Source organism: Rhinatrema bivittatum, chromosome 2 (assembly GCF_901001135.1).
Source record: "Rhinatrema bivittatum chromosome 2, aRhiBiv1.1, whole genome shotgun sequence".
NCBI classification, from domain to species: domain Eukaryota; kingdom Metazoa; phylum Chordata; class Amphibia; order Gymnophiona; family Rhinatrematidae; genus Rhinatrema; species Rhinatrema bivittatum.
In genome coordinates this window covers 707,832,949-707,850,856 of record NC_042616.1, presented here as the reverse complement: position 1 = coordinate 707,850,856, position 17,908 = coordinate 707,832,949, and the positions used below count along the sequence as shown (strand labels likewise).

The window sequence follows — 17,908 nt, the reverse complement described above, 5'->3', positions numbered from 1 at the left end:
GGTCAGTAGGCCTTGGGGAGATATCCTCGGTACGAAAGGATAGTGCATCACCTGGAGAGCAGGTCCTTGCTACAGGATCCTTTCCTGCTGCACCAGGTTGATGCTCTCCTATGATGAGACCTTCTTCCTCCAAGGCAGCACCAGGGCTGCCAGTCTGAAGTTGGGACTTGGCTACTATGTCCCTGAAGGTCTCATCTATATACCTCTCTGTCTGCCTCAGCTCCTCCAGGTCTGCCACTCTAGCCTCCAGAGATTGGACTCGTTCTCTGAGAGACAGGAGCTCGTTGCATCGGATGCACATGTACAACTTCTCACCGGTGGGTAAAAATTCATACATGTGACACTCGATGCAAAAGACTGGGAAGCCCCCCTCTTACTGCTGCCTTCATCTCAATTTTAATCAGTTCCTAATCAGCCTCTAATCCCTTCACCAGCCCAAGCTCCTTCCTTGTCACTCATTCCCTCCCTGTCCCTTTCCTTCTTTAACCCACCCCCTACTGAGCCGCCTATTACCCCTCTTTATCTGCCTTCCAACACCCATTCCCACTCTATCTTACCTTCACAGCATACTGTTGCACTGGAGGTGGACCCTTGGCATGGCACAGGATTGGTACAGCCCTCTGAGGGATCCCAGAGGGTGCCTGCCGCCAGGAGGCGGAGCAAACGAGGAGACAGAGGCAAGCTGGAGCTTCACCAATAACGGCCCAGGGGCTCCGCGGGTTGAGCCCTTGGATTCCCAGGCCGCCTGGGCTTAGGTGGGCCTCTGAGGGTCTCCCAGAGAGATGGTGGAGAGGTGTGCCCACAAGGAGTAGAGGTGCGCAGATGACAGTGAACAGGCGAGCTAGACCGGAACAGAGAGTACCGGAGACCACGGGTACGAGGCAGGAACTGAAGGTCCTCCGGGCAGAGTAGGCAGCACCTAGTAGTCTAGCTCGAAGAAGGCCGCATACAGCATCAAGGCAAGTGGGCCTGGAGGTCTCAGGAGAAGCAAAGAAAGTGCCCGAATGGAGCGCAAGGGTCAAAGCCAGGATATCCATCTGAGGATGGTCAGCCAAAGCAAGGGTCAGTTCCAGGTATCAGTCCAAGCGTGGTTAGGCAAGCAGAGGTCAGTACCGGGTATCAGTCCAAGCATGGTTGGAGGCAAGCAGAGGACAGTACCGGGTATCAGTCCGAGAAAGTTGATGCGTCCGTCGGTCTCAGATGGCTTCATCCCGTATGCCTCACCTTGTTCTCGGCTCCTCCCGCTTACCTTGGGAAAATGGGTACCACCGCACCTGCAAGCTGCCCTCTCCGGCATCCCTGGAATGGCTATGGCGTTGCCTCCCGCCATTTTCCTCCCAAGGTCCTACCCACATCTTTATTCGAGCATTGGTGCGAACCTCAGGGGCGTCCCCCTCGAGTGACGTCACAACATCCAGGTATTTAGCTTGCCCGCATTTGCTAGCTAATCGAGTTAGCAAGGACTGGATTTCGGATTGGACTCCTCCGGTCTACGCTGCTCTGCCACTTCTGTGTAGCCGCTGGAAGCTTTCCCTCTGCTTTTCGGGGTAACCACTAACCTGGGTAGCCGCTCCTCGGGGGCCCTTCTTCTTCTTCTTTTAGGTGCCTTACTGGGATCAGGTACTCGCTCCTTGAGGGCCTGCTCTCCCTGCCTCGGTGCCTGGAACCATCTACTTCTGCCTGGTGGAAACCTTCTACATCATAGCTACCATCTAGTGAGTAATTCTAATTCTCAGTCTATCTCATCTACAGCTTTGCCGTGCTGGGAACCCTACACCGGAACCTCCCTATACCAACTTGGGAAGAAGGGTCCCTCTGCCGAGGGTCCCTGGACTGCTACTTCAGAACCTGCTCACTACTGCCACCTCTGGTGGCTTACACCTGCTGTTTAATAAAAGACAATTCAGTGTTTGTGCGTCCTGAGTCTAGCCCAGTACTGTGGCTCCCCACGGGGCTCCTTCCCATGGGCGTGGTCATCTGCCACAGTACCTACAAATCCACCCAAACACCTCAAAACCCTAACAAAAGTACAACCTGGGTTGCAGGACGTGGAACAAGCTCAGGAACGGAAGAACACAGGAACAGGCGCTAGAACACAGGAAGGACCACGGGAACGCAGGAACAACGCAGGAACACTGGAACGAGAACAGGAACACAGGAACAGATGCAGGAACACTGGAACAAGCACAGGAACATGGGAACACTGGTACAAGCACAGGAACTCAGGAACGAGGACGGCAATTAGCTACACAAGGTGACGACCCGTTTGCCAAGGCAAGGATTGGAGGGCTGAGCCCTGCCTTTTATGCAGGGCTCAGGTGATGTCATCGCTGGGCGCCGCAGAGCGGTTTCCCGCCGCAGCACCTTTAAAGGTTGGCCCTGTGCCCGTGCCCGTGCCCGTGCGCATGCCTAGGGGCCGACTGCAGGAAGGCGCGGCACGGGCCTCTCCGTGCCGCAAGGGACGCGGAGCACCAGAGCAGGAGGAAACCGGGTCTGGAGTTGAGGAGGCTGAGGAGCCAGGAGTCCAAGGGTGCAGCTACAACCATGGGAGAGACCAGGGGAGCAGTCAAGGCTGGATTTGGAAGGTGAGCAGGGCCAGTCACAGCCGTAGCGTGGCCGGGGCACGCAACACATACAACTCCCTTTCTAGTACTTCAGGTCATTCACAATCTCATTCATTCCTTCCCCATGCCATATAATATACCCCACTTATGCCCAATTTCAGATTCTTGTCTGCTCCAAATCTCTGTTCAGTCTGTAAGACCCTGCTATCTGCATTCCCAAGTCCCTGCTCTGCTCCCCCACTCTCCCAGAATCCCTGACCTCCTGAGTACCCACATCCCTAATCTCAGAGTCCCTGCTCTCTCCATCAGCCAATGAATTCCCATTCTTCCCTTGCTCTCCCATCTCCAATACACAAGACCCCCTGATCCCCCATCTCCAAGTGACATAGTTCTTCCCCTGCTCTCCTCCTACCAGTCCCCATTCTTCCCCTGCTCTTCCCAACCCCAGGTGACAGCTCCCATTCTTCCCCTGCTCTCTCCCTCCAAAATCTCCATGTCATCTTTGTCTTGCTCCACCTGTCCAAGAAGCTTCCTGGTTGGCTGCTTCTGCCTCTACACAGTGCCTCTTTCCTCTGTGAGCCTTGTGATTGCAATTGGATCTCAGCTCGGATGGAGCCTCATGTAGTTCAAACAACACCTGTTTGAACTGCACATACAAAAAGCTAATTTTTGAACCCACAGGGCTCAGTAGAGCTAGAGTCCATGGTTCAAACAGCAGAGCTCAGATTTCAACCGCAGGACCAGAAGAAGAAAGAGGATGTTACGGCTATGGCTGCTGTGCAACCGCCTCACCACCAGGGGTCCCTCTAGGGCTGGCTTTCCTGACAGGCCCAGTCCATCTCCCTTGTTCACTCTATGTTCTGGTCTTCCCTTTATAACCCTGCCTGACAGTTCCCTCGGTGCTTCGGCATCGAGCTCGCTCGGGCTCCCTGCTCTAGCCTTCCTTGCTTGCTGTGCATGTGGTCCTTGGACCCTGCTTTGTCCTGCCTTGCGCTGTGTGTGGCCTTTGGGCTTTCTACCCTGCTTTGCCTTGCCTTGCGCTGTGTGTGGCCTTTGGGCCTTCTACTCTGCTTTGCCTTGCCTTGCGCTGTGTGTGGCCTTCGGGCCTTCTACCCTGCTTTGCCTTGTCTTGCGCTGTGTGTGGCCTTCGGGCCTTCCTCCCTGCTTTGCCTTGCCTTGCGCTGTGTATGGTCTTCGGGCCTTCTGCCCTGCCTTGCCTTGCTTACTGCGCGTGCGGTCCTCGGGCCCTCTGCCCTGCCGTATGAGTGAGGCCTTCGGGCCCTCTGCTCTGCCCTGTATGTGTGTGTGATGCCTTCGGGCCCTCTGCCCTGTGTCCGTGTGTGGCCTACGGGGCCCTCTGCCCTGCCGTGTGTGTGTGTGTGAGGCCTTCGGGCCCTCTGCCCTGTGTCCGTGTGTGGCCTACGGGGCCCTCTGCCCTGCCGTGTGTGTGTGTGTGGCCTTCGGGCCCTCTGCCCTGTGTCCGTGTGTGGCCTACGGGCCCTCTGCCCTGCCGTGTGTGTGTGTGAGGCCTTCGGGCCCTCTGCCCTGTGTCCGTGTGTGGCCTACGGGCCCTCTGCCCTGCCGTGTGTGTGGCCTTCGGGCTCTCTGCTCTGCCGTACGTGTGCGTGTGTGGCCTTTGGGCTCTTTGCCTTACTACTAGGTACCCTGATCCAGCCTGGACTCTGACACTGTTACCTGCCGCCTGCCCTGACCCAGCCTGGACTCTGACACTGTTACCTGCCGCTTGCCCTGACCCAGCCTGGACTCTGACACTGTTACCTGCCGCTTGCCCTGATCCAGCCTGGACTCTGACACTGTTACCTGCCGCCTGCCCTGACCCAGCCTGGACTCTGACACTGTTACCTGCCGCTTGCCCTGACCCAGTCTGGAGTCTGACACTGTTTCCAGCCATCCCTGTCTCTCTCCACCTGGAGCCACCCTTCTGGGTGGTGTTCACAACACCAGAACACAGCCCGAGCGTAACAGAGGAACCACACGGGGGATAGATGCCGCTACACAAGACTGGAATGAGAAAAGTCGAGCCTCCATTCCTGCACCACTGGCTCCCACCAGAGGTCAGGTATTCATGAGGTGGGCTGGCGACCCTTGAACAAAGGCACCTATGGCCATAGGCTAGCTGGTGGAGAGAGATTGAGGTGATTGGAGTATCTGTGAATGAAGGAACAGAAAGCCATGAAAGAAGTGACCTGTGTAGAGAGGAAGGGTGTGGGTGAATTATCCCTCTCTCCCTGAATCTGGATCCCTGTCCCCAATCCAGGGTCCCCTCTTTTTCTCCTCCTCCCTCCTTGATCCCCCTTACCTCTCCTCCCTTTCCTGACCCCTAAGAATCCCTATTCCCTCGCCATCCTCTATAATTCTACTGCTAGTGCCTGAGATTCCTTCTCTGAAATCCCCTCTCTCCTCCCATTCACCAGATACCCGTTTCTCTATCCCCCTCCTCTCTTCCCAGTACTATCACTAAGATCACTTTCCTGCAAAACAAGAACCAAATGCATTAAGTGACCACTGAAATGTCAGAAAAGAACTTTATTTGTATAAAGCTAAAGAAAAAACACACGAATAAGCAAATATATGCAAAATTATACAAATCTGCCATGTAATTACTGCAGAAATTTGAAAAATCTGGCACAGAGTTTGCTAACTCTTGCTACAGAATCTTGAAAAATTTGCCGCAGGAAACTGGGGGCACTGCGTATAACAGACAAGTATTGAGTTTTACTCAATATCGACTATTGTCACAGGGTTTATTTAGGAGCTATTGGAGGCAATCAAATGTCAATTGGCACAGTTGAAAAAAAATAAATTTGAGGCACACAGGAGCAGGAGATAGAGCCACCCTTCTGCTTGGCCCTAGTACTTAGGTAGGACTTACTCACCTTCTGGAGGCCTCCACCCCAAATATATTGACTCTTGCTCTATGCAAGGGTAACTTTTTGTGCCTCCTTTTTTTTATCATATAGCTCTTTTATAAGAGAAAAATAGGTAATTGCACTTTCTTTTTATTCCATGGTCTATCAAGACCAGCATCCTGTCTGTAACAGGTGCCAGTCCAGGTCACAAGCACCCGGCATATCCCAAGAAGTAGGTCTATTTCATGTTACTCCCTGGGATAGCAAGAATGTTCAGTAATCTATCTGGCTTGTAATATTTTATGGACTTTTCCTCTAGGAACTTTTCCAAACCTCTTTAATGGTTTAACGAAGCTATGGAATAATTTTAAATGGTAGTTTTATTGGGTAGTTGAAATTAGCCAGGTGTTTCTTTGTTATATAGAGTGCACTTGGAACTTTTTCGTGAAGTGTCTTTCTAGCCAATTTAAAACTCCAAGATGCACGTAAAAGGCAATTTTCAAAGGGATTTCTGCAGAGAAAATGCAGATAAAATACCGCTTTACTGTATCGGCCCGATTGTGTGAAAATTTTAACAATGGTTCCAGCACACAACAGAGGGCTATGGCTTGATCGAGGTGCTCAAATGTTCATAGGTGCACAAAGTGTGACTTTGCTTTACTCGTGTGTATTCATTCTGGATCTCCTGAAAACCTAACTGGCTGTGAGGGTCCCTCACCAAGACAGGTTTGGGAAGCTCTGATGAACTTGTTAAAGAGGAAACGACAGAAGCTACTTCCCTGTTGCTGTCCATGCTCCTGGCTGAGGCAGTCTCTTTGCAGGTTACATATCTTTCAGCTTTACAGGAAGAATGAAGGGGACTATCAAGTGGACAGCTTGTCCGGTGCTCCAGAATCCCTTGTTATGGCCCTGCTAACATGCATATCAATGGCACAGAAAGGTGCACTTCAGTGTTGCATGCTGAAAAATCAGGGAATCATACCATGAGGGCGGGCATAATGTGTGGAAATTTCACTTTGGCTTGACCCCCCCTTCAAACCTAATTTGTATCACCGTTGCTCACCTTGCCCGCCCCCTCCCCCCACCCACCAAAATACTTGTGAGAGATACCACTAGACCATTAGTGCAGGCGGTGGATGGGTTGATTTGCTGTTTAAAGCTGCAGCCTGTTTCTTATCCACTTAAGTTATCTGCTTTCCTGCTTGGAGGGGAGGAGGTGGGCTAGGTAGATCATGGCTGCCAAGTTAGAGATCTATTATAAGTTTAATGGAGCACAGTTTTGTTTTGTTTTTACCGTGACACAGAAAATTAACATCTCCTATAAAACTAACCTAGATAATACTGGGTGTGAATATTTGTGAATTTAATATTATCTAAGGCTGAAATAAGAATTACAAGTTTTAGAAGACAGTACTGTGCCTCGACCAGCATGAACTGCTTTTTAGTGAGCTAAGAGTTGGCAGACTGAATGTGGACAGAGAGATAAATCGGTCCATTCAATATCAGCTCACGGAACATGATTCATGGTGCATACACAGATTTTGAAATTTTTACAGCCCTTATGACTGTGTTTTTATTGGAAGGAGGGGCGATTTGTTGCCTAGATAGTGAAATGGCACTTTGAACCTTTTGGAATACAGTATCTGCTTTTATTTTTTCACGTAGGCAAGTCAACATGAAAAGCAAGATGAAATTAGAGCTATCTGTCAGGAAGAGAAATGACTCCTGATCTCAAGGAAAAGCTGCATGCTTTAGTCATCTCTCTACTCAGGAAAGAGTTTTTCTTTCTGGGGTTTCTATTGGAGTACAGACCCATTCACTCATGTTGTATTGCTATGGTTAAAAAGAACACTGGAAGCCAAAGACTTGAGTGAGATGCAATTCCCTTCACCAGATGAAGATAAAATAGGACAGCTGGAACTGCCTGTAATTTAGGAAGAAATCTTAAGGCAATTAAATCTCGAAAACCAAATAAATCTTCTGGGTTAGAAGGGTTTCAGATATACAACCGAAAACCACGGGCAAAAGGCAAAGTGCAATTTCACTTCCGCACCTGAATTAACAGATGTAAAAGGGCAATTAGTTTACAAAACAGCAGGTTGTGCACAAGCTTCTGAACCACACCCTGGAATGCCCCTAAACCCTCGCCTTATTTTTTTTTCCTTTCACATTTATGTGTGACAGTGTTTGTACGGGCATACTTTGGGATTTTGCAAAATGCTGCTTACAGGTGTAACTTCCAATTTTATGTGTATTATTGTTTTGAAAATTGACCTCTAAATGTTATCCATTTTGCTTTTAAAATCCTGAACTGCCTTATTGCTGCTATTGGTAGATGTGGAAAAAGCATTTGATAGGATAAGCAGGGTGTTTCTGTTAAAGAAACCAAAGCAAATTGGCTTGGGTTCTAATTATTGAACATAGTAACATTTATTTATTTATTTATTTATTTATTTCACATTTTTCTATACCGAGTTTCATGGTTGAATACCATATCAGATCGGTTTACATCGAACGAGGGATAGAAACTTGTAACAAAAAACGGAACAATAAGTTATAATCAGAAAGAGAGCAAGAAAGTTACATTGAACAAGGACTATAAACTTGGAGGCTTTACAGCTTGGAAGTAAATAGAGTAAAAAAGGCCCGAGTAGGGCCATAACTTAAAATCAAAAGTCATAAGATAGTTTAATTGCGGAGGTATTGGATAAGAGGCATCTCACAAAGAAGGCATGGTTCCATGGCTCGTGAGTAGGATGGTAGATTATTGTGTGTCTGAAGGATCCAAGAAGGCTAGTCGGAACAGCCAAGTCTTAAGGTTTTTTTTTAAAAGTTAGTAGGCATGATTCCAACCTGAGTTCTGCAGGAAGGCTATTCCAAATGTTTGGACCTGCTAGAGAAAAGGCTCGGACCCTGGTCGAAACTAGGCGAATGGTTTTGGTTGGAGGGGGTTGTAACTCTCCTTTGTGGATTTCTCTAATCGGTCTGTTGGATGTATGGAGTTTGAGGGGAAATTCAAGGTCAAGATGAAAATAGTTATGGATGGACTTGTGTATCAGGGTGAGAGATTTGTGAAGGACTCTGTAGTAGACTGGTAACCAGTGAAGGTTTCGGAGAATTGGTGTAATATGATCTCTTCGGTTGGTACTGGTTAAAATTCTGGCAGCAGCATTCTGTATCATTTGAAGAGGTTTGGTGGTTGAGCTGGGTAGGCCAGTGAGAAGAGCGCTGCAATAATCTATTTTGAAAATATTAGGGATTGCAGAACAGTTCTAAAGTCGTGGAGATATAGGAGAGGTTTGAGTCTTCTCAACACCTGTAGTCTGTGGAAACAATCTTTGGTAGTCGAATTGATCATAGTCTTTAGATTAAGGCGGTTGTCTAGAATTACTCCCAGATCTCTTACTTGAGTATGGGTGAGTTGGAGACTGTGATGGGTTTGTGGAGGATGGATGTCTGGGTTGGAAGAGATAAATAGTAATTCAGTCTTAGCGGAGTTGAGGACCAAATTTAGATTATTGAGGAGATTGTTTATAGATTGAAGGCAAGTTTTCCAAAGTGAGAGAGCTTTAGTAATGGATTCTGTAATGGGGAGCAGAATCTGAACATCGTCAGCATAGATGTAATGGATGAGATTGAGACTTGTTAACAGATGACAAAGGGGGAGGAGGTAAATATTGAAAAGGGTGGGAGAAAGGGAGGATCCTTGAGGCACGCCAAGAGAAGAATTTGTCGATGGCGATTCTTTGTTGTTGATCCTGACCCTAGTAATGTTGATCCTGACATAGTAATGATGGCAGAAAAACACCAAAATGGTCCATCTAATCGGCCCAGCAAGCTTCCCAAGGTAGTAACTGCCACTCCATGCAGGTTACCCCCAAGCTTTTTTTTTATTTATTCCCATCCTCTAGCCTTTAGGGATCCACAGTGTTTATCCCATGCCCCTTTGAAATCCTTCACAGTTTTAGTCTTCACCATAGATTCAGTAGTTGTGTAGAAATCCTAAGGCTAAGGTATATGCGAATACTTTATTCTCAAAAGGTTTTGAACTGAGTTAAGGGACAATAAATGGATGCCCTTTGCTGTCACTTCTTTTTTCCTTAATCATGGAAGTTTTTGCAACAAAGGTTAAAGAAAACCCCAGTATTACAGGAAACCAAATAGGCAAGGTTAAAAATAATGGGCAATGTTTGAGGATGGCATGTTTAGTATTTAAATATTTCCAATCCCTTAACTTCCCTCTATGCTTTATTAAGGGAAATAGAAAGATACAGCATGGGGAAGGTCTAGGTTTTAAGGATAAGTAAGATTGAACTTTTAAAGGACAATTTTGAGAGAGTAAAGGGAGATTGTGGGCCCATGGAGTTCCCCTTTCAAAACCACATCCCCAGCAGAGGCCACGGGGATAGAAATATCAGCAGAGTCTGTGGATGTAAACTCCCCACTGGGAAGTACACGAGGGAGTTCATCAGGGAGTTACATACCTTATCTATCTGGCCTTGCTCCTAGCACTACAACGTTTCGCTACAGAGGGAGGGGAGCAATTTTCAAAGGGGCCTTCTCCATGGGTACATGGTTTATCTGCAGAGAATCCCTTTGAAAATTGCCCATTTATGCATCGACTTATCAGATAGAATTAAGACTCAAGTAAAACAAACGTTTTCATTTAAATGGGCAATGGATAATTCAAAATACTTTATTGCAAAGAAGACATAGATGCTTTATGATTACAATCTTAAACCTATTATTAAAAAGATCAAACTTGACTGGATGTCATGGAGAGAAAACAAAGTATAATTATAAGTGATAAGATGCCTCTCCTACCTAGGATTTGTTATCTTTTTCAAGCACTTTCCATAGCTCTCTCAGGGAAAGTGTTGCTATATCTCTACTCTTGGAGACTTAAATTTATTTGGGGGAAATTCCAGGCACAAAGTGGCAAGGCAAGAGCTTTTTGAAGCCAGATATGCTCAGTTATTACCATGTTTGCCACTTAAATAATTTATATCTCTGCCAATAAATTGTGGGTTATTCCGGACCCCCTAAACGTTGCAATCCACCTCATGGCTTACACCCATCCACTAATGCCTCACTTAATGAAGCAGCCCACCTCACAGCTCCTCGATCTCTCCCAAGTCACAGACTTAATCACAATAGTGCCCCAGACCATCTTAAGCCCCCCTCAAAAAATATGGCCTAGTCCCTGGTGGTTTTCTAGAACTTCCTCGGAAGATATGGTCTATGCTTGGTTTTGCCCTATACTTTCCCAAAAGAAATCTAGCCTATATTGCTAGTCCCCCAAACACCCTCCTAAATGCAGCCCAGATTTTGGCCACCCCAGATTTCCAAAATCTACATCCCCATTTTGTGGCCTAGCTTGTTGGCCTCCCCAACAGATCCTGTCAAATCCACACCCCCCCCCCTGACTTGGCCTAGTTGGCCAGCAGGTATTGACCCCCATGCCCAGAACCATCATATCATGGTCATGTCCTCAACAACATCACATTTATTTATCTGTCCGAGTTTCAGAGAATCTTTGGTGGCAGGGCAATTCAATGGCATATATTGTAGTAATTTTCAAAAGCCCACTATGAAGGGGTATACACAAGAAGACCCCAGAACACCTTAAGGGATACCTTAAGGGATCACATCCAGAGATTTTGTCCTGTCCACCTTAAGCCCCAGACAACAGGGAATCCTGGTGCGGGAAGTATATCAAGCCAGGCCCAGGAGGGAACAGGAAGCCTTAGAGAAACAGGAGAACCTTAGGAAAGGCCCAGGCCAAGAGGCTGTAAGTTGTGATACTGCTTCTTTATTTGTAAGCTGCGAAGATATGTAGAGCTGTTTTTTGTTGTGAATTAATCAAACTACATGAATATCAGCCAGAGCCCAACCTAAATCTACTCTATGGCCATTCTAATTGAACATGTTGCCACATATGATGTCAGTTAGGGGATCTCTGAGCTAAGCTTGCACATCCAGAAACCTACGCCAAACTGAAGAATTTTTTTTTTCTTTTTCCTATTTCCTTGGCCAGACAGCAGCTGTCTGGGAAAGGGATTTAAATAGACTAAGGAGAATAGCTTGCCGGCAGAGAGGAAATTAACAGTAGTCAGTACTGAACCAGGCAGGGTTTGGTTATTGAAAAGAAAGGGAAAGGCTTCTTGTCCAGGTGCTTAGGAGCAATGCAGAGCCTTTCAAGGATTCACTGGGCAATCAGGACCAAAAACTAACATGGACCGGGTGATACAAGTACTGGCGGAAGGCCAGCAGCAGCTCCAGATGGTTATTCAAAATCTGTATGAACAGTTCACCCAGCTGCAAGCTGCCACAACTTGGGTGAATCTGCTACCTCCCATCCTGCTTAAGATGAAGGCAGGGAAGGACCCAGAGATCCTCTTGAGAAACTTTGAAAGGACCGCCTGCATTACAGGTTGGCCAGAAGCTAACTGGAACACATACCTGGAAAATTGGCTTACAGGCAAAAGCCAAGCGACTTTTAAAATCGGCCAATCCGGAGGGAAGAGCCACCTATGCAGAAGTCCAGATTGTCGTCCTAGAAAGGGCAGGATATACTACAGAAATCTTCCAGTTCAGACATGATACAGCCCAGGGAAAATTCCCAAAACCTATTTTACCAACTGAAAGATGAAGGATGGAAATGGCTGCGGCCCGAAGCAAAAACTGACCTTGAGGTAGTCAACCAAGTGCTTCTGGAAAAGTTCCTAGATGGGCTCGACTGGCCTAAGTGGAATTGGGTTTGTCAGCACCCCGGGCTCACTTGGAAAAAGCATTAGAAGTGGCAGATGCCTTCCACCAGGCCCAATTAATGCCTGATATAGAGTGGAGAATAGAAAAGCAGCCCACATAGGCTCCATGGTGCAGTAATGAAAGAGGTGGGCCCCAGCAATAGCCTTCTGAAGTGGACAATTTGGGGTCTGGATCCAGCACACTGGCCACACCCTCTCCTGCTTGCTTCAACTGTGGAAGTACAGGTCATTTGGTCAGATCCTGGCGGTATGATCGAAGCGATGGATGTCAACATGGTAACACAGTCAGCACTAGAGCCTAAAGTTCACATGGATAAAGGAAAGCCTCCAAAGCAAGCCCGATCCTCAAGTTGAAATAAAAAAGGGCTTTGGAGGGACTGGTACAACCTACTAATAAGGATATAGATTCTTTCTCGTTTTTTGTGCAGGGAGTGGACATGAGCGTTCATTTTCTGCCCATATGGATAAGAAGAAAATGAAGAGCCCTTGGGAGAAATCGGTAAAATTAAAGGGGAACCACACCCCAGGCGCAACCAAATGGATGAAGAGTGACTATGGCTTGAAGACATGTTTTATGGTTGTAATGTAAACCGTAGTGATAAGTAACTCTGTTATTTGAACTTCGGTATAGAAAAGTTATAAATAAATAAATTATAAGACATAGTGTGGAAACATAAGTTGGCAGAACAGTGCAAGAAGGAGCAGGTTGTGGAAGGTGGCCCCCAGCAAGAGAATTAAAAGTGGGAATGTGAAATGGTGGACACTCTCGCAAAACTTCAAAGCTGTAATTTAGTGGCTATCCCACAACAGGAACTTAAGGAATTTGTGATCCAGGTGGAGCTGGATGAAGTTCCCATCCAAGCCCTGGAAGATGCAGGGTGTAGTAAAACACTTGTTCGTAAGAACTTGATCAAGAGAGAGGATATCAATGAGAAGAAGAAGGTGATATTGATCTGTGTACATGGCATAGACAGCAGTATCCCACCAGTCAGATCCTGCTGATAACGTCAATAGGATAAACTGTTATGGAAGCAGGGGTACTTCCTGAGCTTCCTTATCCAGTGGTTTTAGGGTGCAAATGTTTCCAGTTTAAGAACCTGTGGGGTCAGTTTATGGGCAGTTGAGCAAAATTGGAGCAGCGGGCACTCCATGAACCCTGGAACAGTTTCCCAAATGACTTGGGGAGGGGTAATTTTAAATGGATTAAGCAGCCCCAGCATAGGTTGGAAAGTGAAGAGAGGAACAGGGGTCTTCTTAGGAGTATACCGTTAGTAAAGGCAAGTGCTCAACCTAAGAAGTTTGAGCTGAGGGGGAAGATATGTGAAGGGGTATACCAGCATACCTTAAGGGGCCATATTTCAGAGATCTGGCCCAGTCCACATTAATCCCCAGACAACAGGGAATCCTGGTCCAGGAGGAGGTTCCTGGGAAGGTGTAGATCTAGCCAGGCCCAGAAGGGAACAGGAGCCCTGGGGAAACAGGATGAATCTTAGGAAAGGCCCAGACTGAGAGAATGTAAGTTGTGATACTGCTTCTTTGTTTATAAGTTGCAAAGATACACAGAGTTGTTTTCTGTTGTGAATTAATAAAAGTTCATGAATATCCAACCAAAGCCTAACCTGGGTCTATTCTCTGGCCATTCTGACTGCACAGGGTGCCACACCCACTTGCACAGGCAAAGAGCATTTACTCATGCAAAACCCAGTTTTGAGAATGTAAATGCTTTTGCAAATCAGGCCCATAGGTTTGACTATGGAGAAATCACCCCTTATTGAAGTGTCCTTTTCAACAGATTTCTGCAGTTTGAAGGTCTTTGACAAATTTCTACTGCAAAGGTTCCCAGACCTGTCCTGGGGGACCCTCAACAAGTCGTATTTTCAGGATATCCACAATGAATATGCATGAAATAAAATGTGCATGCTATGGAGGCAATGCATGCAAATTTATCTCATGCATATTCATTGTGGACATCCTGAAAACCAGACTGGCTGGAGGTCATCCAGGATAGGGTTGGGAAACACTGTTCTACTGTATTAGGCTGCTGTATTATGATATCTTCTAAAGCCAGTTGGCAATTGACTATAAAAAAGACTGACATGAGATAATTTAATGTTCCAAAAGGCTTGGCCTGATGTCAGGTCATGGTGAGGTCTGCCTTGAAGACTCCCTCACCTTTCCTACTGGTGGCATCTGATTATGAGTGTTGTGTGCCAGCCTTTCTTTTTTTAAGAATCAATTTTCAAATGAAAATAGAAACATAGAAACATAGAAGTGACAGCAGAAGAAGACCAAACGGCCCATCCAGTCTGCCCAGCAAACTTTCACACCTATTTGTTTTCATAATCTGTTACTCTGACCGCTGAGGTCAGGGCCCTTATTGGTAACTTTTTGGTTCCAATTCCCTTCCACCCCCACCATCGATGCAGACAGCAGTGCTGGAGCTGCATCTAAGTGAAGTATCTAGCTAATTGATTTGGGGTAGTAACCGCGGTAATAAGCAAGCTACTCCCGTTTGTTTACCCTGCATGTGCAATTCAGCCATTGTTGGTTGTCTCAATAAAAATCCTCTTTACTTAATTCCCTCTGTTGCTGAAGCAGTGAGCTGTGCTGGATACTTATTCCAAGTCAAGTATCATGCTTAATTGATTCGGGGTAGTAGCCACCATAACAAGCAAGCTACACCCATGCTTTTTTGTTTACCCAGACTAAGTAATTCATTCCTTGTTGGTTGATGCTGATATAAATCATCTTTTCTTCATTCTCTCTGCCGTTGAAGCAGAGAGCTATGTTGGATGTGCATTGTTGCAAAAATAGTTGCCAAAATGCTAAATTTAAAATGAAGGGGAAACTAGAGGAGTGGTAAAAGAAACCTGGGAAACTGGGGATAAAAACTGCTATTTGCAGAAGGAAATATGGGGACGTAAGAGAGACAGAGAGAGATCAAGAAGCTAGATTGCATTAGGAGGACAATGGAGAGGCAAAAAAGTAAAACTGAATGATATCGATAATGAAATCTCTTGGTCCACATCTCTGTGTCAGACCTTGGGATGGCTCTGTACATCCTGAGTCACCTCACCATATTTCTCACCAAAACTTTATTTAGTTTTTGGTTGTGTGCAGCTTATTGTCAGGTCATAGAGTGCATGTTAGCCAGAGCGTGTTGTGGTCCTAGATCAAGGACTGTCACTGCGATGGCTGAGCTGAGTTGGGTGAGAGATATAAAATGGGTGCAGGAGCGGCGGGAAGCTAGGTAGCTGTAAATAAAGCTCATGATGCCATAGCCCAACAGAGGCTGTTTTCAACTGAAATGCTTGACAACTGACCACCTTAGTTGGTGGTGTTTTTTGTTTATATTTATTTATTTATTTGTTTATTTATTTATTTAAATTCTTTTACTATACCGATACTCCAGATGAGATCTTATCATACCGGTTTACAATAGAACAAGGGAAAACCAATTAACAACTATATAGAAGGTAAAGTTACAATAAACAGGGAGCGAAAACATGGGAGATGGAAGACAGGAAAGATATATTAACGATAACAACTGGAGAGAGATACAATAATCAACGAAAAAACAATAGGGTAGCAAGGCATAACATAGTATGTCCTGTGGAAGGTGGAGACATGGGGGGGTAAGCAGGGGGGGTGGTGTCAGGGCAGGGACTAGAGCGGGGGGGGGGAGGAGTTAGGGAAGAGGTCGGAGGGTGAGAGTCAATATTGGTTGATAGAGGTTACTTCAACGGTAAGCTTGTGTGAACAGCCAGGTTTTCAGTTTTTTTCTGAAGGAGAGATGGCATTGTTCCTGGCGTATATCTGGGGGAAGCAAATTCCAATGGAGCGGACCCGCTGTTGAAAGAGCTCGTTTATGAATGGAGTTGTGAATCGAGGATTTGTTAGGGGGGGGCTTTGAGCGAACCTTTGTAGGCGGATCTAATCGGCCTTGCGGAAGTATGTATATATGGGACTAATCTAGTGGTTAGAGTAGCAGGTTGTGACCCAGGGTTCAAATCCCACTGTTGCTCCTTGTGACCTTGGGCAAGTCACTTTACCCTCTGTTGCCCCAGGTACAAAATTAGATTATAAGCCCCATGGGGATAGGGAAATACCTATAGTACCTGAATATAATCTGCTTTGATATACCCTTTGAAGAGCCGAAAAGTGGAATATAAATAAATATTTTGGGACCTCATTTACTAAGCATTTTTCCTATAAACACAGAATGGGAGAAAAGTCTTAGTAAATCAGGCCCTTTTAGTTTGTTGCAAATCCCTGCCCTCTGCCCGCCCCTAGGAATGCTTCTGCTAACAGGGGGTAAATGTCTGCTCTACTTTTACCTATTCACAGGGAGGACAATTTTAAAACACCAATGTACATGGGTAAAACATTGTTTACCTGCAGAAATCACTTTATTTTATTATTTAATCCAGCAAAGCTATCCAAAGAGAGATACAACAAAACAATAACATTAAAATAAAAATTGCAAACATAGTAAAAAAAAAAAATTGCTTTGAATATTGACTTCATAATGAAGAATTTTTCAGCTGGCGTACTTCAGGCACAGAAATACCATGTTGCATGTGTGCAGAATGTATGTAACATACATGCTGTGCTGCCATAGCAAACATACTGCATATGTATAGCATGCATCATGTGTGCTCAGTTCTGAGATCATATTTATGCATTTGTTAAAGCAGCACTCAGTTTTTTTTTTGGCTCATACTGTTATAGTTGACTGGGATGATATGATTTTGTATTACAGATTACAGTCAGTGGAGAAGATGAGGCTACAAAAGGACCGCTCAAAGACATGGAGTTTCATATTCAAGAAGGAAAGCGTATAGTAAGCCCACTACCCATATATCAGGTAACCAACATTTCTCCATGCTTTATCTTTTTATAGGTGCAGTGATATTAAGTTATAATGCCATGGAAATTTATTTTAATTTGTGTTTTCCATGCCTGTCTAAAGAGCCCAGTTTTTGACATGTTAACCATTATATGCCCGAAAGACATTCTTGAGATGATAGCTGAGCACCAGCAAAAAATGAGATCTGAGACTGGATGAATGGGAAGAGGACAGGCAGACAAAAAGGAGGCATTTGAAAGCAAATGACTGAATCTCTTGTTGTCTAGAAAAAGTGTGCAAAGACAAATCGGAGCTTTAGCGTTCGTCAAAAGAGAGGAAAATTTGGACAAGGGGGAAAGGGAGTCAATAGGGAAGAAAATTCAACTACAGAGAAGTAAGGAAGTGAAAAATGTGGAATAATAAAGGACATTTGTCAAAGCTGAAGCCCACAGAAGAGTTCAAGTGAAATAAAAATATGCTAGCCCTACCTATGTAACTAACTTGAAGAGCTGGAGTGGTTCTGCACTTGAACTCAGGTCTCCTGCTTGCTAGTGTTATGGTTTTGAGGTGTTGGAGTGGATTCTTGGGTACTGTAGAGATGACCACACCCATGGGGAGGAGCCCCGTGAGGAACCACAGTACTAGGATAGACTCTAGACATGCAAACACAGAGATTTGTCTTTTATTATGCAAGTGATGTATACCACCAGAGGTGGCAGTAGTGAGGTGATCCATGGTAGCAGTCCAGGGGCCCTCGGCAGAGGAGACCCGTCTTGCAAAGATGGTATAGGGAGTGCAGGATGCAGGTTACCAATGCAGAGCTGTAGGTGAGACAGACTGACAATGTTAGATTAC

At 45.9% G+C, this 17,908-nt stretch overlaps 1 protein-coding gene across 2 annotated transcripts in view; it reads left to right on the top strand.

Moving 5' to 3' along the window:
• The window catches only part of CDH17 (cadherin 17), a 183,281-nt gene that overhangs the window by 10,946 nt on the left and 154,427 nt on the right, over positions 1 to 17,908 (top strand). Inside the window, exons 1-2 of one of the 2 annotated variants that reach the window (XM_029591693.1) lie at positions 6,853 to 6,960; positions 16,967 to 17,071. In XM_029591693.1, coding sequence (XP_029447553.1) covers positions 6,958 to 6,960; positions 16,967 to 17,071 — 108 coding nt within the window. In that variant the 5' untranslated portion in view covers positions 6,853 to 6,957. Of the gene's footprint in view, positions 1 to 6,852; positions 6,961 to 16,966; positions 17,072 to 17,908 lie in introns of those variants that run through there. The other variant, XM_029591692.1, reaches the window with a different exon arrangement.